Consider the following 24,912-nt stretch of genomic DNA (forward strand, 5'->3'; position numbering starts at 1 on the left):
CTATTTATGCTTATAACAATAACAACTTGCCAATCGTCAATTAAAAGAAAAGTTGTTTGTGTTCAAATAAAAATGTAAATTTAGTTACATGATGTTTGATTGGACTACATGTTTTTGAGATATGCACATTTTTTGTTATGCTACGTACGTTTTACATATCGCGAGTTTACAATTATCTTTATCTCCACATTTTTGAGTTTTGAGATAAAACGATTAAAAAAAAAAATTTAAGGAGATCTCCGCAACTTTTTTGGTTATAATTTATGTTTTAATATAGAAGAAAAAAAATTATTTTAAGGTATATGACGCAAAGTCGAGATACAACAAGATAATTCTAACCTCGCGATATAATTAAAAATTAAAACATGGTTTAGTAATACCATTTTTCATGAATGATTGAATAAATAAACGAATTTACGTATGTTATATAGTTTAACAATTCATTGTATTTAATATCCCAGTGGGAACGGGACGTAAAAAAGATGTCTTTTAAACAACTTTTTTATGTCCCGTTTTAAACGTCGTTTGAACGTCTGTTTTTGAACGGCTTTTGAACGTTCAAAAAATCTCTTTTTTAGGTCCCATACTTACTAGGATGGGTTGTCTTCACAAAAATAAAACACAAATAAAGAGGAAGATAGAGACCAATCCCAAAAGACTACTTTTTTCTACTTAAGTATCCTATTAAACAGCTGCCCACGAACCAACTCACTAATACTGAAAATGTTCTCAAATATATACATATGAAAAAATCACTCGGATTTTTAAATATCAAATCTACTAAGCTTTTTGTTGTAGCCCAAAGATTTCCAAGCAAAGTTCTTAATTGCATGACAGATGATCTATATCTGCTGACCATAAGTATAACTGAGATGGAAGCCCAAGTAATGAATAAGGAAAAAAAAATGGTAAAGACGTCGGCATTCTTTATATATAAAAATGTATATATACAGTATCGGACAAAACGAGTGCAGCCAAATAATGCTAATTTAGTTTCTTTGTATAAAAGTGCTGCATTTTTTCAATTTAGAGAAATAACTATGTAACTGTTTAGAGACAAAGTTCTTCAAGTTTTATTCATCACAAAGTTCATTATTTGTACAGGAAAATTAATAAATTAATCAAAAGTATTAAAAAAAGTTGATTTCCTTCTGGACAAAACAAGTGTAACTCGACAAAATGTTGACCAAGCTGTATTTCGCTATCAATATTTCGTGGCGAATCTTTTGTTGTCGATCACAGCCTTGCATCTTCGAGGCATAGATTCGATCAGGTGATCAGTTAAACTTTGTGGAATCGCTGCCCAGGCCTTTTGGATTTGTTCAAACAGTTGATCTTTATTATGAACACCTTCACCATTAATTCTGCGGTTGACGATCTCCCACAGGTTCTCGATAGGGTTGAGATCCGGAGATTGAGGCGGCCAATCCATCACCGATAGGTGGTTGTCTTGAAACCACTGCTTGACTACTTTTGCAGTGTGTTTCGGATCGTTGTCTTGCTGAAAAACCCATTTTATTGGCATATTCCATTCAGCATGAGGTAACATACTATCTTTCAGGATATTTTTATACATGAAACGGTCCATTATTCCATCGTTTCGATGTATTGGACCTAGACCGTTAGCAGAAAAACACCCCCAGACCATTACATTGCTTCCACCATGCTTCACGGTCTTATGGCAGTAACGTAAATGGAGGCGTTTTCCGGCCGGTCGACGTACACGGCAAATGCCATCGCTCCCAATGATGTTGAACTTCGATTCATCACTGAACAGGACAGTTCGCTAATTCTGCACATTCCAGTCAATATGAGATGTAGCAAACAGGAGTCATTTCTTCTGGTTTTTTAGTGAAATCAGCGGTTTCTTTGCAAGGCGTCGAGAAAACAATCCGACTTCAACAGCACGTCGTCTGATTGTTCGGTCCAATACAGGCAGCTCTAATTGCTTTTGTATCTCGACTGATGATATCCAGGGATCCCTTTTGAAGGATTTGACGATCATAGAATCCTATCTAGATGTGGTGGAACGCGGTCTTCCACCTTTGTTATCTGCTGCCAGCTTCTCCGTGGAACGATATTTGGAACATAGTCATGATACGGTCCATTTTTCACGCGATATTTATCACAAATACTTTTTTGTGACATTCCACTTACGTAATCGCCAATAATTTTCTTTCTTAGTTCCAATCCAAGACTGTCGGAAGCCATTTTTGCACTTGAAGTCATAAAAATAATAAAAATAAATAATCACGCTTCTCAAGGCTTACGTGTTACATTTACCTTATGATCATACAATAATGCTTTGTGAAACACAACGTCTTGGTTGGATGTGGACTGTATTGATGTATTGAAACACTTGTTGTATTTCACTTCTTGTATTGATGTTCTTCGATTAAACACTTTGATAAAACTCACTTCGATAAACTGTCTCGATAATACTGACTGATTGACTTCCATATACTGACTGAATTACATGTCGATTTACATGTCTCTTATATAGTAAAATGAACCTGTGTGAACCTGTTCTGGAAGATTCTAGATGCTTCTTTTCGATGTTTCTGGAAGCTTCTGGATGCGTCTGGATGCTTCTGAATGTTTCTGGATATTTCTTGATGCTACTGGATGCTTCCAGATGCTTCTTCTGAAAACTTTTATAAGCTTCTGCATGCTTCTGGAAACTTTTGGATACTTCCTTTAATTATTAAAAAACTTCCGTGACGTTGACACGGACCAGATTTAAGAAAATGAAACAAAAAAGTTGCACTTGTTTTGTCCACTGCAAAATGGCACTTATCAACGAAATTCTTCCTGTGTGCTGTCACCTGTCAGTTGATTGCTCATGTCATGGCATGGTATGACTGCGGACTCCTGACCTGTTTGTTGTGGTAGTATAGTTCGTTTCATTTTTAAGACATATAAAATTAGGAACACTTTTTAGCATTGGTCGATGTTGGTTGCAAATGTTTTGTCCAATACTGTATATATGTGTATATATATATATATATATATATATATATATTAGTCTCATACTAATTTTGGCCATTCATCTACCAATTTTTCTATGTTTGTTTCAATTATTGTAACTTTTTGTATACAGTGAATATTAAAATATCTTTCTCTCATCCGTTTTAATATACTTTAATCAATATATTCATCAGTTTTCAGCTGGATATAAAAAGTATATTAATTGCAAGCTAATCAAAAAGTTTGCAATTTTTTTCATTCATTATATTAAGTGATTAGGAAATCAAGGCTTTTTTTTAAAATTTGATTTTCGTAAATTGTTCAAGACCAAATTTTTGGTGAAAAAATTAAATCAATGACTTTACTTATAAGGATTGCAATTTACTCATGAGTACCACCTGAAGAAATAGAAGAATGCGAGGACCGCAAAATTGTAAAATAAATTATAATTTTTCATTCAAAATAAATAAAGATATTTGAATGAAAAATAAGAAAAAAAAGAACTCAGGCTTTGAAGCTATTATACATAAAAAGTAATTCAGAATTAAAAACAAACAACAATTAAAAAAAATTCCGTTATAAACATAAAGATGTGTTATACAGTTTTATAATTACCAAACGTGTTAAATAATAATCTTGTTGTTAAATCATCATTCATGGGCTTTTAAGGCGGTTTTACAAATTTTTCTCATTTTATTTATCTTTGGGACATCCGTGATACTAAGTAAAGTCCTACAAGTGCCTAGGATGTTAATTGAATCCGACACTATCATTAAATCATTTAAAGATAGTTATCAAACGTGTAGTTGTTTAAAATTGCTGAGTAAATTAAAGAACTTCCTCCCTTCCAAAAAAGCAATCGAGATTTATCAGCGAGTTATAGTCCCAATAATAATATACAATTCTAACGTTATTCCTAATCTTACCGTCGCACATTGAGCCAAGGGTACAAAGTACAAGGGTACAAAGTACAAGGGTATTCTGTTGAGTATCGAGCAAAAATTAAAAAAAATTAAAAAAACTGAAAGCGTTATGGCTAAGTGTTTAAGTGTCTAAGTGTTCTACGACGCTAATTGTTTAAGTGTTCCACGAGGCCAAGTGTTTAAGTGTTCTAAGAAGCAAAAGGTAGATTTGCTATCTGTGTTGGACCACAAATTAAGAAGATTATAGAATTTTACGAGCTTGCCAAAATGCTGAACAGGAGGGAGACGTTGCTGCTTGCAACAGTTTTGTTGCAGTTGTTCATAGCTTTTTAGGTAATCACAAGGCTGAAGACTACGTGAAGTTGGTTGAGATTCTCATTAAGAATTTCACCAAAATGGATTTAGAATTTCATTATCCTCGACGCTTACCTCGATAAATTTAAGAAGAACAAGATAGCTTGCTCGGCTTTGGGTTGACTAACTTTTTTAACATTTTTAGGTCTTCATTTTTTATAGTTGGAACTTGATTCTAATTTCAAATCTATTAATCAAAATATTATTACTTTTTTAATTTTTAGGTGCCCCAAGAAATCTTTAAGGTCTTATCACAGAGGACCGCGGAAGAGCATTTAATTGGAAGTTCACGGCTCCTTCCTAACCGATGTCGCAAAACTTGCCCAGATGGGGTTCGAACCCCAGATCTGTTTTTCCGTGGCAAGTGCGCTACCGTTGCGCCACGGCTGCTCATTATTCTTAACAACGTCCATAGAAATGGTTTTATTTTCTATTTTCCCTGTATAAACACAACTTTTTCTCAAAAGATACATCTTTATAACTTTATTTGAGTCTGTAAAATATTAATTTTTCAAAGTGCTTACATGTAGGTCTGCAGAAAGTTCAAAAATGAAATTTGTGGCCATGCTTAACACGCTGTGTTACATAAACTAGTGCGTACAATTGACAGGGCAGATCATTTTATTTTAAAAGATAGTACACGCAATTTAGAAACAACGCGTGAGGGTGCTAAATAATTACAATACCAGTAATTATGAACTTTTTAAATCATTCAAAGATAAATATTGTTGTTGAAGTTACCAAAAAAAGTGATATTATTACCTGGTAAGTAACACTGCTGCCAGGCCTATTACTATTTTTATTTTTCATGAATGACTTGTTTAAAGTTAAAAATTGAATTAAAAAATATAGAAAAAAGTATTTTGATCTTTTTTCCCTTTTAAATTTTGTTCTTTAATCATTACAACTTCGTAATATATATAATAAAAATCGTTTACAGAGTATAATAAAATGATAAAAATCCTCAATATTGTGTTATACAAAAATATATAAAATAATATTGCAAAGTATGGAATATTATATTATAAAAAATATTATATTATAAAGAATGCGGGAAACTTGCAGAAGATCGGAGATCTTCTCATCAAGAAGCCGCAATGCGTAACTGACATTACATATATGGTCGTTCACGTATTTGTAAATAAGCATGTTTAGTAGTATTTTTTATTTCTTAGAGTTTTCATTGTATATTTTCGGTACAAAGTTAGTTTATACTTAGTTTTACACTTTTTTTGATTAAATTCATATAATTATTAAGATGAGATTTTTTAGTAAAATTTTCAGAGAATTTAAGTTGTTCGATTTTTCCAGTTGAGTTTTTTTAGATATTTATTTGTTGTCTAGATAAGGACCACGGTATGAAATAGAAAAGCGCGAGAGAGTTGTTTTTTAAAAAGGTACGTTAAAGTTTCCCGTTCCTCCTGTGTCATATCTATTTTTTCTATTTTGGAAGAAATTCTTTGAAAAGTGAGGAGAAACAAGTCCAAGTTTATATTTTAGCATGAATATCAGATTTTGGAACATTTAATGCTTTCAAGTTTTTTAATAGTGGGTTAGCAGGCGAGAGTCTATCCTAATTATAAACTATTCTTACAGCGTCTTTTTGTTTTCAATAAAAAGTGGACAATTTAAATTTGTGAGTACTCGCCCATGCAACATTAGCGTATATATATAATAGCTTTTTATGAACGAGAAATATAGGAGTTTTAAATTTTCAGGAGACAGTATAGAACTAGCTTTGTAAAGAATTCCAATGTTTTTGATATTTTGGTATTTAATATATCTGTATGCGCTTTCCATGAGATGTTCTCATCAATAAGTATCCCAAGAAATTTAGTTGCTTGGGCTCTCTCGATTTCTTTAGTATCTATATTTAGCAAAGGTAAATTGGGTGATATTTTTTTTAGGTTAGAATGATAAAGAATGTTTTTTGTTTGTTCTGTGTTTAGCGATAATTTGTTCGATTTAAACCAATTGTTAAGTTTTTCAAGTTCAGTATTTGTTGTTTCATAAAGTTCTGTTATAGATGAGGATTCATAAAATAAATTAGTATCATCTGCAAACATTATGACATCTAGTTTACTTGAAGCTTTAGGTAGATCGTTAATGTATATTAAAATAAAATAGATGCGCAAGAATGGAACCGGGTGGACACTGCTTTTTATTTTAAGTAATTTTGAATATTTTTTTTATTAGCGTTAACGCAACCAGTTAAGGGCAACATCTTTTATCCCATATTTTTCCATTTTCCCAATTAGTAAGGCGGGATCTACTACGACGAACACCATAGATAAATCAACGAAGACTCTATGGACGTATTTTTTGTTTTCAAAGTAGTCAATTATAAGATCTAGAATTGCATGTTCAGTTGAATGTTGCTTCTGGAAACCGAACTGTTTTTCAGTAAAGATTTTTTTATTTATTAGATATTTGTATAGTTTATTGTATATTATTCTCTCCAAAAGTTTTGAAAATACTGGAAGAACTGAAACAGGTTTGTTATTCAGTGTTAATGAGTCCCCGGTTTTTAATATTGGTATTACCTTTGCTATTTTCAATTTATCCGGTACAGATCCTGTAATAACTGAAACTTAAATGTTTCATAGATGGGTTGGTTTATCGCCGGAAACATATTTACAACTATATAGCTACAAATGTCGTCTATTCCAGGAACCTTATTCATCTTAAGCGAGTTTTTTGCAATTTCTAGTTCATTATGTTTTAGTTCAGAAAAATTATTTAAACAGAAAGGTTGATTTGTGATATAGGTTTCAAAGGAGTTATCAGGGCATTGAATTTTGGAAGCCATGTTGGGGTTTATGTTTGCAAAATAACTATTAAAATTTTCAGCGATAGAGATTTTATTGATATATTCAGTTTCGTTAATGATAACTTTATCGGCTAAATTATTTGATTTTGTATAGTTTTTCCCTATTATTTCTTTTAATATATTCCATGTTTTTTGAATATCACCTTTGTTTTATTGAAGTTGTTTTGAAAAATAATATTTTTAATTCTTTCTAATTTTTACAAATAAGTTTTTGTATTCCTTGTATGTAGTTAAATTAATTTCATTTCTATTTTTTAAAAATTTGATATAAAGTTTTGGCTTTGTTTTTGATGATTTTCTAATTCCGTAGGTTATCCATGGGTAGTTTAAATCTTTATTTCTTTTTCTTCAACTGGGAAATGTTTATTGTAGTGTTCTTAGAAAGTATTTATAAATGTATTATAGGCAGAGTTTGTGTTTCCAAGGTTACAGTCTTGATAAATTCCATCCCAATTTACAGTCGATAGCGAGTTTTTAGAATTTTTTATAGTGTGTTGATTGATTTTTCTTTTACATATTTTGGTTTTAGGATTGTTATATGTTTTTATATCTTGAGATAATGAAAAATAAATAGGGAAATGATCTGATATATCGGTATTGATAACTCCTGCCTTTGAAGAGGTTTCTGAAAATGAGTTTGTTAATATATTTTCTATAGCAGAGACGGAGGTTGGGGTTCCCCGGGTAGATTTTTAAAAGCCCATTCAGAAATCCTCCCCGAAAAAAATATTTATATATTTTTAGGTTTATTACATGCACGCGTTACTGATTAATATTCAAATAAAAATACTTTTAAATACTACTGGCAAAAAGTTTTCAAGAGGTGAAACACTTTAATAAAAATGAATTTTCTTTTGGTCATAAATTCATAGTGTTTTAAATATATTTAATACCTCGACCGTCGACATGTTGTAAAAACTAAAGGTGGTAACGTTTTTAGCAAAATAAGTAAAACCATGTTTATTAACATGATTGGGTCTGAAACGCTTCTGATAACTTAGATTGGCTAAGATCCAATTTCCATCAATATGTAGAACCTTTTTTTTTCTAATTAAGAAAATTCTAAGATCTAATGACTTTATAACAGGCCATGGATTAGTATTTTATTGTTCCCAGGGTCCAATCATTGCAATTTTTTTTTAAATCATCTTTATTTGACATAAGTATAAACGTGTTTCGAGTTTTCTCAAAAGTGAATACTAACTATTCTAAAAAGCAAAATGGTGCCCATACCTCCCATACCTTTAAAGATCTTAAAACACTTGGTCACATTTTAGTTTGATTCGTAGTTAAAGAAGGTAAGTTATAGCGTAATCAAAAGTTCATTGAGTATTTTTCAAAAACAGAATTTGCTTAGATAAAAAAAATATACTAAAATATTTTTACATGTTTCTACCTCAGCTCTTTCGTTATCAATAAGATGTTAGACTAAATAAATACATTCAGGTCCAAATTTACTCAGTTAAAGATTAGAACCGCAACGGAAACTTGCATTTATTTCTGCGGAAAAGGAACAACGGGGCAGTATTTTAAAAATGTTGTACTGCGGCTAAACACAGTAACGAGAGGCAATTATGTTTTCAATTTAAACTTGAATTAAAACTTAATCTGTGAATATCCAAGAAAATATAATTTTCCTAGTTTACAATCTATGTATCCTCTAATACATCTAATACAAAGTTAATAAACTTCAAGCTGAAGCCAAAAAGTGTTTCTTATTAAAAAAGCTCGTTGACTAATTCTATGCAATAAGATGCATAAAAAATATAAAAATACATATTTGATAATTTCTAAAAATTATATAACGATGCAATTAAATTTATTTACATGATATATGATTATATATATATATATATATATATATATATATATATATATATATATATATATATATATATATATATATATATATATAAAACATAATTAATATCTAAACTATATTAGATCCCGAACTTTTTGTAAGAAGAAAGAGCGGTCTTCCACCTTTAAAATAAACGAATAAAATATTTAGTCTACATTTAATTAAAATGTTGAGAGATACTTTACAAATAATGAAAAGTTGAAAAGAAAGCAAAGCGAGAAGAATAAATAAAAATATTACCTGTTTTTTTATGGTGCGTGTAAATGAGACACTCGCTGGTAGCAAATCCAATTTCTTTAGAAAGAAGATACCTTACAAAATCATTTGGGAAAAGTTTTATGTTCTTAAAATGATGAAGTATGGTTATCTAAATGAAAGTAACCAAAATTTCGATTTTTGAATTTTGAATAATCTGTGCACAAAGATACGCAGAAAAAAATAATAAAATTAAATAAAAAGTCAACCATTCAAACTTACAGAAAGATTCTTTTTCTTTTTATATGATTTCAAAAGTTGTGGTTCTAAAAGAAGTTTACCCCCTGGTTTCAGCTGCATAAATATTTTTTTAAACATTCTTTTAAGACCCGAGTCACCAAAATTCAGTTGTACCCACATTGTTACGCTTAGACATGTGATAGTATCATACTCTTCTTTAATTTTACTGAGATCGTCCAGTTCACATGGTACATAGTTTTGCTAAATAGTTTATTTAACATTACTATTTAAAAAAATTAATTATTCAACAGTCTTATAAAATCAGCCAATCAAATCAAGTTGTATAGAAAATAACAAGTAACATGTTTGTAGCATGTCTTAACAATGAAAGTATTATAGGTAAAAAAGACATTAAAAGCTCTGTGATGGAGATCCTATCAGGTCTTCTTTCAGCTATTTTTATAACAAACAATGCAAAAAGAAAAAAATAAATAAAAGCAAGTTGTGCTTACTGTTATAAAGCAAATATTTCCAGATAATCCTTGTTGAAGTATTCGTGTATTTAGGATTGGTCCATATGTTTGTTTTATAGATACAGGAAATCTCTGTCTTAATGGCATATATGAATTTCGAGCATAACTTCTTGCTAACTTAATAAGTCGATCGTCAATATCTACACCAGTTATGAAACTTGGATCAAATCGTTTTAAAATTTCAAGTGTCACTTTTCCATTATTACACCCTATGTCTAGACAATTTTTGTTAAAAAACCACTGTTTACTGAAACAACTGAGCCGCTCATCATCTTTTGTTGACTTTATGTAATTGCCATATGTAAATGTTTTTTCTTTTTTTTTCTTTTTTTCACATAACAAATTAGGCTTAGTTAAACTTCTATAAATATCTTTTTTTTCAAAAGTTGTCTTTTCCTTTTTACATTCAATACATGAAGGATCTGATCTAATCAAAAGATCATCACATACATTGTTTTTTTGTGTGTCAAATTTAAAAGAAGATTTTTTAGGGCTAATTTCTGTCATAGAAAAAGAAAGAGTATCATAGGGATCTCCAGCTGAAAATCTTCTCTTTCTCTTACGCCGCTTACGCAATGGTGTAAGTATTTGAGCGGTATCATCAAGACAATTGAGACTTAAAGGATCTCGTAAATCGACTGGTTGAAGAAGTCTTGGTTGAAACTCGCAAGAACGATCAGGAACTGGTGACCTCATATTGGGTGATTCAATACCATTTGATTTGCTTGCTAATGAATCTAAGTTCAATGGATCATGCACAAATATCATCTTTAATGGGTGATATTTTTTCTCACTACATTTTCGGCGTACTCCTAAATAAAACATAAAGTAAATAATTAAACTGAAGATTTAAAGAAATCAAGTAGGTTTAAGAACTGAAGGTTGAAGAATATTCATTATGCCTTATATATATATATATATATATATATATATATATATATATATATATATATATATATATATATATATATATATATATATATATATATATATATATATATATATAATATATATATATAATATATATATATACTTATTTTATATATATATATATATATATATATATATATATATATAATATATATACTTATTTTATATATATATATATATATATATATATATATATATATACTTATTTATATATATATATATATATATATATATATATATATATATATATACTTATTTTATATATATATATATATATATATATATATATATATATATATATATATATATATATATATATACTTATTTTATATATATATATATATATACCTTCTAATATATATATATATATATATATATATATATATATATATATATATATATATATATATATATATATATATATATATATATATATATATATATATATATATATATATATACTTATTTTATATATATATATATATATACTTATTTTATATATATATATATATACTTATTTTATATATATATATATATACTTATTTTATATATATATATATATACTTATTTTATATATATATATATATATATATATATATATATATACTTATTTTATATATATATATATATATACTTATTTTATATATATATATATATATATATATATATATATATATATATATATATATATATATATATATATATATATATATATATATATATATATATACTTACTTTTTCTTTTCTAAAAAAGTGTCTAGATTAATGAAAGCATTTTTAAAAAATATATAGTTTGTTTATGAAAACATTCACAAATGTTTGAATTTACCAAAATTTCACTTAAACATCCAAGCCTCTTAATAAGATTGATCTAAAAATTGTCTAAATTTTTAAAAATGTTTTGCCCAAGGATATTCATCATGTTAAATGAAATATGCTTATATACCCTGATTATTTCAACTAATATACAATCGAAAGCTTCTTACTAACTTGCACAGCTTATTGAGGCAGCATCCATAAATTGAACCGGTAGTAATTGATCTCTCATATTCTTTGCAGTTGATCTTTGAAAGTTTCTCAACCAAACTCATACAGCTTTTACACTGACTTACTAGCCTTTATTCAAAAAATCTACATCAATCAATTAAAGATGTTGTAGCTAACTTTCCTGCTAACAATGGATCAGCAATTTTTAATAATTATCTTATCAATAATTACTCCACAACCTCCTCCACATTTAAACTCAAAGCTTGACCAAATAAATAGTTTAAAGTTCATAAGTATTTTATTAACGAAAAATTTAATTGGGACGTGCAACCCATGCTAATAGTATACTTATTAAAATAATAAAGAACTCATTGACAAATCTTGAATTACTTGTTTGAACCTGGATTATAAGTTAATAAATAAATAATAATAAAATCAAATATATAAAAAGAAACACAAAATAAATCATCTAAATTATATAAAACATCAAAGTAAAAGCATTCAAATAAAAGAAAGTTTACAAAAAATGAGTTGTCAATAGAAACTTTTGATTCTTCAGTGGAATTGAAAACTTTCATATTTTCTGAATCAGTAGCAAAGTCTAATAAACTAAATACACATTTTTTGTGCACATTTTTTGCACAATATTTTTAACATCCTTGTTTAGTTGCACTGGTTAGACATTTCTGATAAAATCGTTTCTCTAATAAACACTATTTTGAGGATCTTCTTTTGCTAATGGAAGCTCTTTTATGACATTTATAATGCACACTTGCCAAGTTTTCTAACTTCAACCTCTTCCTTTTCCTCCTGAAACTGCTATTAACATGCTAATACCCAATCTTCTTTATCTTTATGCTCTACATATATCTTTCTTGACACACACAATAAAATACACTCACTATTTCTCTGTCTAAGGTTATTGTTGACCATCTTTCACCATTATACATCACAGGGTTCCCACTATTAAAACTGAGACTAAAAGTAAGGATTTTAAGGAGATTTAAGGAGATATTTTCGTAATATTTAAGGAGATTTGGTTGCAAACGACAATTTTTCGAAAGAAAAAGTAAGGGGAATTAAGGAGGAAACAGTTACATTAGAAACAGAATTTGATTTTTTTCAATAAATTTTAAATATAAACAAAAAAATTATTATAAATTAATATATTATTTCATATATATATATAAATATAAACATATATATATATATATATATATATATATATATATATATATATATATATATATATATATATATATATATATATATATATATATATATATATATTCAAAATATAGGTTTGCAAACTATCAAAGAACTATATATTTTCTTCTTTATTAATAAGTATAATCCTTCACTTTAATAAAATTTCCTAGATGATTAAAAAATAAAAATAAATAAGGAGAAATTAAGGAGAGCAGCCAAGTTTTACCATTTTTTAAGGATATTTAAGGACTTTTAAGGAGGATTATTTTTTTTAAGGATATTTAAGGTTTTTAAGGAGGAGTGGGAACCCTGCATCATATCACTCATGATACATGCAGTGTATAACCTTTAATTTTTAATGATGCACCTCTTGCTGTTAGAAGTGTAGATAATACTCTAAACATGGTCGAGCTTATTCTTACCTTGATATTTTTTGCTCCACCAGCCATAAGTATCTCGAAGAAAATATCACTATCGCTATAGTTACCAACACATTATCTTTCCATTACTAATTTAATCTTTTTTTTTGACTTCTCTGTATTCAAGAAAAGTGCATTTTCTACACTCCCACATTAATAGACACAGAACCTTGAATACCACAACATCTCTTATGAATCCATATCTTATAAACTAGAAAAAAAGATAGAGAGTGATAGTAGATATTTTAATCTACTATCGCTCTCTATATTTTGTTTTAAGTAGTTGTGACATTTTCATACATAGTCATGATAGCTATAAGCAGACATAATTTGTATAACAAATTACTAAAAATAAACCCTACAATGAGCATAATAAAGTTTGTTGTAACATGCTCATGTTTTCCTAGTTTACAAACAATTATTGAAGGAATGGTTGCTCCTTGAACTCGATAGCTTGTACACCATGTAGTGGCGTTCTTTGACATGACCATATTACATTGAAAATTAGAGGTCAAGAATACAATCTAAAATTAAACAGTTAGGATTTCTGTTTGAAGCAATACAGACCTGGTAGCAGATGTACAGTAAAATTTTGAGGAAAACTAATCAACTGCCACTTAATTTTGCATATCAAACTACAGGACTTACACCACATGCGCACCTTAATGTTACTTGATTCATATTTTGCAAAAAATTTCCTGTCAACCTAGACATAATCAATTGCATATTGCAATAACTTTGCAAACAAACAAACAAAAATACTAGTACATTGGTTGTTATATTGTCATCAGATTCTTCTCTCATTCCTTCATAATCAACAACCCTGTAAATTTACAAGCTCATTGTAAATTGTATTTTGATATGGATAGAATCCATTAAAAAAAGCTGCATCTGGATACATTGCATCATTTTCAGCATGCACTTTCAATTCATCAAACAGTATTATTTAAAACACATAGCTGATATACAATTAGACAATAAATTTGGTGTGGTTAACTTAACAACTGTACATAAATAATCATAAGTACAGGTAGAATAAAACTAAACAGTTTAATCAATTTTTTATACTTTTAAATACCATCTGCCTGTTAACTCTGTTTTTAAGTTTTCAATTTTATTTTTAAACATGTTAGCTATATGTTCAGAATAATTTTCATTCAAAAAAGGGCTGGATTTTCACAAACTCATTTTTTGTATGATATTGATTTTTTTTAAATTTGCGATACAATTTTTGTTGCAGACATTTCAACCTTATTTTTCTGAAGCTTTTTTTCTTGGTGATTGGATACACAATTTTTTATGCTCTGGCTCCAGTATACTATTGTCATCTGATGAGCAAGTATCATTTGTTCTACATAACATACGTTTGAAAACATATAATTAATATGCTTAATAATAACTTATTCATTTGATAGTATTAATATACAATAATATACAATTAATATTTATACATAAATAATAGTTAGCAATTATTAAAAACACATTTAATATTATACATAACATAATATAACAATAATATAATAGGCACTTGTATAACAAATATTTAATTTTTAATGTTTCAGGTGACAAATAATATTACAAGTATTTGCAAGACTATAAATTAATTACATAAACTTAGAGTAGTGTTAAAACCTGATTGCATCAGTTTTTATCATACCTGTGCCAATTAATGCATTCATAAGCACAACAAGAAATAACTCTACAACTGTATCTCTGCAATTTACGATATCTAAGTAATGATATCTCTTAAACAACTGACTTTGAAAACCTTTTTGAAAATCTGTGTTTAGGTAAAACCAAGGTAATATCAAGCATATATCATACTTACTTTATGAAACATCTTCAAAATTCGAATTTATTTGCCATACAGTAAGATGGTTGACAAAAGCTTCACTTTTTAATTTAAGTCATGTAGTTATATTAATAAACCATTGGTTTAAACCCTGACACTGTGGGCCAGAGATCAGCATAAATTTTAACTGAGTATTTGTGTAATTTTTTTTCTTAAAGTTTTAAAAGTATACACCATATAAAAAAAAAAGTTGTCAAAATATTTTAAGTATTGCTTAACAAAGGAAGATTTTTAAGTTTATGTAAAATTCAAAACTACCTTTTTTTTTTAAAAAAAAAAAAAAAAAAAAAAAAAAATTGAATTTCATCCAGTAAGTGAATTTTTAAAAATTAATTAAAATTTTATAGCTTTATTTTCATAAGATATTTACAAAAAATCTTGTTTTTTTACTTTTTATTTTGTTAATTTAAATGTGACAGTCAAAATATGACAAAATAAAATGTACTATAAAATGTATATAAAAACAATATAAAATGTACTATAAAAAACTCTAAATCTATTTTTGCTTATGCAAATATAATACATACATACATACATACATACATACATACAATGTTTTAATTGATATTTTCTTTCAATCATTATGAAAATTAAGAAATTACTTGTAAATTGTTTTACACTTTGGAAAACAACTTAATCAAATCAGTTACCGACCCTAATACTTATAAAGTTACAGGGATCTCTGACATTGACTTTAAATTCTTTTCTAAACAATTTAACATAAATAAAATGGAAAAGTAAACAGACACAAAGATATATTTGAATTGCATTACAAAATCCGGTTAAAAAAAGTATTGAAAGCAAGTAATTAATACTTTGAAGCGGATAAACTAGATAAAACCTAAAATTAAATTATTATTTTTACACTTAAGACTGTGAAACAATTACTAAAATCAAAAAAAAATATTTATATTAAATTTATACATCTGGTATTTTAACTTTAAGTATTTGTTTGTGGAAGAACACTAAGTGCAAATTTTATACTAATTATTTCTCAATAGATATTGAAAAAATTTCAATTTAAAATCTCTTAAAATAAGAGTTTGGACTTTTCACCCATTTAATGTAGATCTCAGCCCATTGTGCCTAATCCTACTAATAAGTTTTTACTTGGTCAAATTTTCAAACAAATATAATTTTACCAGTATTGAGACGGTAGTTAAAGTCAAATTTTAACTTTGGAGAAATAATTTTGCTTGAAAGATTTCTAATGCTGTTTGGACTTGGAATCGGTGATTTAGGCTTTTGAGTGACCTCCATCTTGATAAAACCTTAAAAAAAAATTTATTTTTGAAAAAACTATATAATTATACATTAAAAAATATACAGATATAAAACTTGAATATTATTAGGTAAAACTAAGAGGAACAGAAATAAATAGAATGATAAGGAAACCAGATGATTAGAAAAACAGCTCCACTCAACTAAAGCAGGGCTATTTTCTAAATTACTTGCTTTTTGGTGTTCAAAATTAATAATTTTACTACCCCATCCACAAAGTAAAAAAAATAAAAAACCGACATAAAATAAAAGCTTGCGCAATGACATTACTAGAAATGAAAAACTTTGTCAATCATTGTAAAAACATTTGGTTTAAATTAAATAGTTTAAACCATTGTAAAAACATTTGGTTTAAATTAAATAGTTTGAACCATTGTAAAAACATTTGGTTTAAATTAAATAGTTTGAATCATTGTAAAAACATTTGGTTTAAATTAAATAGTTTGAACCATTGTAAAAACATTTGGTTTAAATTTGATTTGAGCCATTATAAAAATGTTAGTTGTTAAATTAAATGACAAAGTCTCCAAGTATTGACAAAACTTTGTCAATACTTGGAGAGAATAATATAAAAATAGTATTCAAAACTTTCCCTGATAAAGTAGACAAACTTTCCTAGATAAAGTTGAAAATTTTTTTGCTTTGAAAAAAAGAACTTTTCTGGAATAAAATAAGAGTTCTGGACTTGGTCAAAAGTTTTGATATTTGATATATCAAAACTTTTGACCGAAAGTAAGAGTTAATCCTAGAAGACAGAGGGTAGATGACTCACAAAGTATATTACCATTCATAAATATAGGAAAATTTAGATTGCTACAATAATGATTAGCAAAAAAAAAAAAAAAATTTCATTTATCTGAGTTAAAGTTCACCAGCCACTGAGAGTCCTATGCTGTAGCAGAAGCGAGATCCTTTTTAAGCTTAAATTCCTCCTTCAAGCAATCAGAGACTTATCAATACAAAAATAAATAGTAGTATCATCAACAAACAATGCCACCTTATATGTAAGAATTTCTGAAAGATCCTTAATGTTTTAAAAAAAAAAGATAGAACCTTCAGGAACCCCTGAAGTTATAGGAAATGAAGAAGAGTGTTATCTATCAAAGACAACTTTTATACTATGATTGGTAAAGAAGGATTCAATCATCTTAAAGATGTTACCAGATACACCATAAGAAGAGAGCTTATGGAGGACTAGCATGCCATACTTTATCAAAAGTATATCAGGTAGGATGTGAATTTAATTTGATCTAATCTAAAATATGAAAGAGGAGTGGAATACAAGATTTGCCCTTGTTATAGACACTGTTAAAGACTCTCTAGAAGTCTGAGAGCTTAATTTTTTAGAACATTTTATAATAGACTTTGTGACCTGAGAATAACGGATTTAGTGTTAGACAAAACCTTTTTACAATGATTTTTAGCAATAGTAAACAGATACCTGTTTCCTGGAGAACATTTTGGTGATAGATAGAGGCGCAAAGGTTATGATTGGAAATTGCAGTAACACAATGAGAAGAAAACCATGGATAAGAATGAGGCTTGACTTGAAATTGTCAAAGGGAATAAAAGTTTAAATGCCAGCCTGATTCCAAGAAAGTACATAAGAAGCACATTTGTCACCAGGAGGACAAAAGATTTCTACCCATGGGGCACCAAGAAGAAAATCAAGGAAAGAGTCTCAGTCAACTTAAAGATAGTTATGATGATAAAGAAGAATGAGATAATAGTTTTACAGAGATCTGTGATCTCTGTGTCAGAACTGTGATCAGAAGCACCTAATGGTAAATGTGAAGAAACTGTCTAGGATTAGAAATAAGACAAGTCAAGTAGAAAAGGTAAATGATTGGGATTGTCTGGAAAGCGAGTTGGAAAGTTGAAAAAAGGCTTGGTCAATTTGATTAGAAATAACATCAAAAAGAGAGCAGTCTTGAGATGAAGGAGAGCAATATAGAACAAAAAAAAAAGATGATAGAGTGAAGTGGCGCTTAATAAAAGCACATAAAAGAATAGTCTCTGGATTCCACCTAGTTTCTCGACAAATGGGTGAACTCTTACAAACGTAACTGCCTAGGCTAAGCATGTCACTATTGAAGTCTTTATGATTTAAAGATAACCATCAACACTAAGATCACAGCTGAACTCAAATTATTCTCATAAAAAGCAAGTTAGTCTGGTGAAGTTTGAAAGAGATAAGACTCAGCAGACGAAAAATTACCTCAAAGACCACGAATATTAGCGAATGATAACTTTAGAGAACTTGGTAATGACAATGGTTTTTTTGTGATTTATAGTTTCTGATACTTTAGTCATTTTAAATTTGTTAAAGAACTTAACGCACAGATAGTAAAACACGAACAGAGACTGTTAGTACTTTGATAGTTTACAGTTGTTGATGGAATCAGCCTCTCTGAGAGCAACCACAGAGTTTGAGTTACCTAACTACCAGCCAGCCTCAGAACCATAAAACTGAGTTTTAGAGCTGTACCCTCATTTGGAGATAATAGAATGAGTTACCAAGTCATAAAAAACAGAGACAAAACCTATGCATTGAGTCAAGAAGATCCAGCATTTAACATCTTTTAACAAACTGGAATCAATGTATTATAAATACATCTATGCCGGCCTAATAGATGAAGAAGGGGTGCAAAGCTGGTTAACAGATAGAATGTTTTTACCTCTTAAGTCAATGCCTAGAAGGCCTTCTACAAGACAGTCGCTGGATGCATTTATCGTCTGCCCATGATGAGTATTTTTATAGGCATCATTTCTAGCTTTTACTCAACCAAGAGCCTCAAGACAGAGGGGTGTGTTAAGTCAGAGCTGGCATCTCCTAGCTTTTGCTTATAAAAGCGTATCCTACAAGGCAACAGGACATAAAGCAGGTTGTACTGTGTTAGATGTAACCAGTAGCAGGATAACCTAATCTGACATTAAATATATATTAAATGTATACAACACACATATACACATAATTTTTTCTTCAACAACTTGTTTCTCTATCAGTAGGTTCATCAGGAAGAATATTCTTCCTGATGAACCTACTGATGGAGAAACAAATTGTTGAAAGAAAAAATTAGATAATTGTTTATATATATATATATATATATATATATATATATATATATATATATATATATATATATATATATATATATATATATATATATATATATATATATATATATATAAAACCCTTGAAATGTCAATTTAAACCTGACAATTTAGTAAAAAATGAAGAATAATGAAAAAAGCAATACTTTTTGCTTTTTTCATTATTAAATGGTTAAAGCCTCAGTGTTTATGACCATGTCCAGTAGAGGAAAAAAGAGAAAAAGAACAGATTAGGAAAAGCCGAACCAATCATACCTTTCTTTTTGAGAAATGACTCATAATTAGTTGTACCTCTCACATAGATCAGCCAGGTTGGATGGGACACTGGCTTTAATGTTTTCAACCTTTATAATTGAAAATATAGTTACTTTTTTTCTTGTGAAATATTTGGGCTACGTTTTTCTAATTTACTGTTTATTTTATATCAATACAATGAGCTCAAAAATTCATATTAATAAGCAGAGATGTTGAGGATATTAATACTCCAACTTGGAGAACTTTCCTTAATTATTATTGTTGTTAAGTCATTGACATTGTCTTAAATTGTCTCTAATTTAAATCATATGACATAGTAAACAGCTTAAATTATTAAGTGAAGCTAACTTATTAAACCCAGTTAAAATCAAGATTTTGCTGGCTAATATAAACCATGCTAAAAACATTTATACTATATAAAATGATCTAAACTGTACAAAATGATGCTATAAAAGGGAGAATTCCAACCCAGAACTTACAGGACACTTACAGAATTCTAATCACACATATTTTACATAAGATAAAAAATCAAGCAATGAAAAAATATCATATTGAAAAAATATACTCATAAAACCGGATACTTTTAACCAGATGTAATCAACTACATATTAATTACATAGCAAAGGCTTTTTAATAAAACCTAACTTGTCCAGTAATTTTTAGGGTACCAGAACTTGATTTTCAATTTTCTTTTTTTCTCACTTTCTCATACTCTCTTTCATTTCAATATTGTTCATTAATTTATACTTTTTGTTGCTTGTTGCATCATTATACTCTTTGTTGCTTTTTTTGTGTTGTGTTTTCGTTTGTTACCTGTTTTTTTGTATTATATGTTTAGGTTTTATAACGGTCATAATATTATTGCTTGATTTTAATCTTTATTATTATAATTATTTTTTTTATTTTCAATATTATTATTAATATTATTTTTTATTACATTCCTGTTATTGTTATAAAAACTATATCATTGTTATAATATATTGTGTTATTACATATTATTATCACATATTATCTTAACTGTATTATTAAGATTATTAGGTGTATTTTATATTTTCATCACTTGTTTTTTTTTATTTTTAATTATGTTAATTTATGTTTTGTATTATTTAATAATATTGTTGATGTTGATTTTATTTTTTGTTTATTTTATTTAGGTGTCACTCCTATGACTAGTTTTTAAATATAAGAGTGACACCTGACCTGATTTGTAAACTATAATTAAATTTGTAATTTTTAAAATATGGTTAAATAAATGAATTATTCTAAACAAGAATTAATTTTAAAAAAATGCTAATATTAAAGAAATGAATGGGACTTTAACAGTTAAAGTAAAATAAATAATTGCTGTTTGGAAAACTTGAAATTTAAAAGTAGTTTCAAAAAAGTGTCAAAGAATTAGTATTGGAATACTCAAAGTTCTAAAAAGTTGTTATATATAATGGTGATGCAGTCACATAACACAAATTTTAAGTAAAATTAAAACCAAAATTCAATAAAAACAAATACAAATTTTCAATTAAAACCAAGGCAATAAGCACCCATTCAGTTATTTCAAGAGGGAAAAAGTTTGCAAAAAAAGCAAACTATATTGCACTCTCAAACAGTTAAAGCCACAAATGCTTAAGAATATACTCTAAATAAAAGCTTTTAGTATTGAAATACTCAGTAAACAATGTTTGTTAAATATAACTTTATCTCCTTATGTGTAAAAATTACCTAAATTCCGCTATAAAGATAGAGTTTTGGTACTTGCAAATCACTTTATTTTTAATTTAAATTTTTAACTTTTAAATATAATTTTATGCAAGTTGACATTGGTTAAGTTAATATATTTTTATGAAATACAGCAACAACCTAAAAATGGTTTGAGTAGATTTGTAAAATCTGTTCATGATTTCTTTAGAAAAAAAAAAAAAGTTTGAGTGACTATACTCGATTTCTTTTATGACTTGTATGACATATAGGTCAGTATTGAATTTGAGTAACAATTTTTTTGTTTCCGAACTTTTTTTTAAACATAAAATTAAAATCAAGAAAATTGAATCCAAAAACAAATTATTATATAATAAAAATCCATCCGTACCATATATGCAAACTTTTGACTCCAAGAAACTTAATACGAAGAAATATAATGAAATGGAACAATTATCGATACTTGAGTACTTAATTTAATTGAGTCATTAATTAAAATAAAACGGACGAAAATAAAATAGGTTATTACGTCACAGTGAGCCTTTTTAGACCTCTTTGCATTAAGTTGGCATTCAGCCAAAAAAAAGCGTTAGATTTCAAAGTTATTTTAAACGAATCATCTTTTTTTAAAACAAAATAAAATAAAAAATTAAAAAGTAATTCCAAAAAGTGCAAAAATTATCCATTTTTAATTAAATGTAGCTAAATATAAAGAATTAAAAAAAGACGCTTATAAAATATTGCTATCATATGGCGACCGCCAAAAACTCCGTAACAGTTAGCCATTGCTTGTGTTCTAAATAAAAAATCATAACTAGATTTTTATTCTCAAAGTGGACATAATAGTGATGAGCTAAAAACAAATTTTTTCCTAATCTCCTAAATTCTTAGATACTCAGACATAAAAAGATTTCAGATACTAATTGTTTTTTTCAAAAAATTTTTGATTTAAAAAGTTACGATTGAAAGAAATAACAACCAAAAACCTAGTATGAATTATACTTGGATTAAACTTGCTGAATTTTCCGATAGCGTTTAATCGTAATTTCAGCAAGAATTCGGTTGAAAAGAGTTTACCAAAACAGCTAGTACGACTCATCGTTATTTCTAAATTTTAGTTGATGTTTAGTTTTATAAGTTACGCAATCACTACCATTACAAGTCTGGTTTTTCGAATCAAAGTAGTAAAGAGATTTACTTGAATCTAAAAAAATGTTTACTTTAATCTAAAAATGGACGGAAAAAGTAAAATCTCTAGTAGTGTGAAGTACATCAAGGATTTATGCGCCAACAGAAACTCAAGTAAAAAATAAATAATAAAAAAGTAAAACCATAACAAGATGGGAGGAATCAGATAGATAGAACCCGGAGGTCCAGAGGTTATTAACTGGACAAACTCTGTAAAGCCTTACTCTCGATATTGAAGCATTACCGAACACATATTTAACTTGTTTTGCAATAATATTTGAAACATAAGAAAACTTAACTGGCTTTTTTTTTGATTTCGAGACTAGTTTATAATTTTAACTAAAACAACACTTTTAAACTTCTTCATAAGTCGGAAGTTTATTTACAAATAATTCCATTCGATGACCAAAAATTGGTAACTTACATTTAATTTGTGAATTTTTTTATTAAGAAAGAAAATAGTTTTCAGCAACTTTATATAAAAAAATTTTTTATTTTAAAAACATTGTTTTTTAAATGTGTTTTTCAAGACATTCTAATTTTAAATTTTTACATAAAAAAACGTAGGTATCATTAGTTTAGTTAAAGCTTTCGTCTTCAAATTTCTACAGCGTGTTTATTAACTTATTAATGATGGCTGGAACTAAAATTATAAAATGTAAATTAAATAAGTTAGTTTGAGTGTAGCTTTTCAGATTAACACGGACATTAAATAAATTTCAGAACGTTTAACTGCTGCCGTTAACTAGCACTTAAAAATATTTTAGTTCAGGCTCTTAAGCTACTACTTTGGTACCATATAGCAAAGTATGATACATTCTCTAAAGATTTATCTTATTGTATCGAGTACCGTAAAAATGGGTAACTTTCCTCAACCGTAGAAAACATTTTGCAACGACATGTTTAAGATATTTTACTCTCAAGCAGTTAAAATTTAAGTTAAAACTGCAAAACACTATAAAAGTTATGTAATATAAAAATAAATAAAATAATAGTATATAAATATATATGTATAGTTTATAAATGGATTTCTTTGTTGGTTTGATGAAGCGGCTTTTGAAGAGTGGTTTTGTCTACAGTTTTACCTTCTTTAAAAAAAATCAGCAGAAAAGGTTTATTTAATTAATTAATTGTTTTAATTAAATTTTTAGTAATTAATGGCTGTGAAGAAAATTAAATAAAGTTTGTTTGAGAATCACTTAATAACTCAACCACTTGTTTGGTTTTCTTTAAACCTTGCAAAAAAGCTTGGCGTTAAATCATCGCCGCGTACACAAATTCTTCTGTTAGATGCACAAAGATGGCTCTTGATAAACAACATGTTCCAGAGCTTTTAAATAAGTTACTGATCGAAACAGGTGTTAGGAAGTGCGGTGCCTATCTAGTAAATATATTAGAATTTCTAACACAATTTAGAGAAAGAGAATCGTATGATAAAGAAACTCTATAAGACAGTTTTAAGATTTTTTTAAAAGACAAATACAAACCTTTGCAATCAGTAGAAACTAATAACCTAAAAAAGAAACTTTCTGCATCAGCAGGTAAAAGTATTATCATAGAGGAGTTGGAAAATATTTGATGAGAGTTATGAAATTGCATCGAAGAACCTTGCAAAGAACCTTTCAAAAAACAAACTCAGAAAATAAGGTACCTTTGCAAAAAGAGGAAAATAAATTTGTCGTGTTTACTTAAGGAGGTGGAATTTTTCTTCGACAAATTACAATTATCAAAAAAAATTAGTGCTTACGTGAAGCCAATGGTAAAAGCATTAAAAGCATGAAAGTGGTCTGATACACAAGATAATATCTTCTACGAATGGGATAATATTTTGTTTTACATCAAGGAACCTCAAAAAATTACCAAAGCTAGATAAATTTACATTTAGGCTTTCATGCAGCCTTTGAACTGTTCTTTTTTAAGTTAGCCAAATCCGGTTAACTTTGCAAAATCTCATATCATAAGTTGATCGTTCGGGATAAGACAGCAAGCAAAAGAAAAAAATTATCTTAGTAACATGTGAAAACATAATTAAAAGTTAGCATAAAAAACATTTTAAGCTAACTTTTAAATTTATTTACTTTG

At 27.8% G+C, this 24,912-nt stretch overlaps 1 protein-coding gene across 1 annotated transcript; it reads right to left on the minus strand.

Annotated features, from left to right (window-relative positions):
• Positions 1 to 8,763: 8,763 nt before the first annotated feature.
• Positions 8,764 to 22,189, minus strand: LOC100197255 (uncharacterized). Its single transcript, XM_065800397.1, has 6 exons — positions 22,034 to 22,189; positions 16,443 to 16,571; positions 9,883 to 10,715; positions 9,413 to 9,631; positions 9,176 to 9,302; positions 8,764 to 9,057 (listed from the first exon to the last, which is right to left on the minus strand). The coding sequence occupies exons 2-6, from the start codon at positions 16,558 to 16,560 to the stop codon at positions 9,005 to 9,007; spliced, it is 1,350 nt and encodes a 449-aa protein (XP_065656469.1). The 5' UTR covers positions 16,561 to 16,571; positions 22,034 to 22,189; the 3' UTR covers positions 8,764 to 9,004.
• Between the last annotated feature and the right edge of the window lie 2,723 nt (positions 22,190 to 24,912).

Source organism: Hydra vulgaris, chromosome 06, assembly GCF_038396675.1.
Source record: "Hydra vulgaris chromosome 06, alternate assembly HydraT2T_AEP".
Classification (NCBI taxonomy): Eukaryota; Metazoa; Cnidaria; class Hydrozoa; order Anthoathecata; family Hydridae; genus Hydra; species Hydra vulgaris.

Coding starts and splice junctions, on each gene's coding strand:
- LOC100197255 (XM_065800397.1), bottom strand. CDS start 16,560: ATGGAGGTCACTCAAAAGCCTAAATCACCGATTCCAAGTCCAAACAGC. Junction 10,716..16,442: donor TAACTACCGTCTCAATACTG/GTAAAATTATAT, acceptor TGTTTTATTTAG/GAGTACGCCGAAAATGTAGT. Junction 9,058..9,175: donor CACGCACCATAAAAAAACAG/GTAATATTTTTA, acceptor TTTATTTTAAAG/GTGGAAGACCGCTCTTTCTT.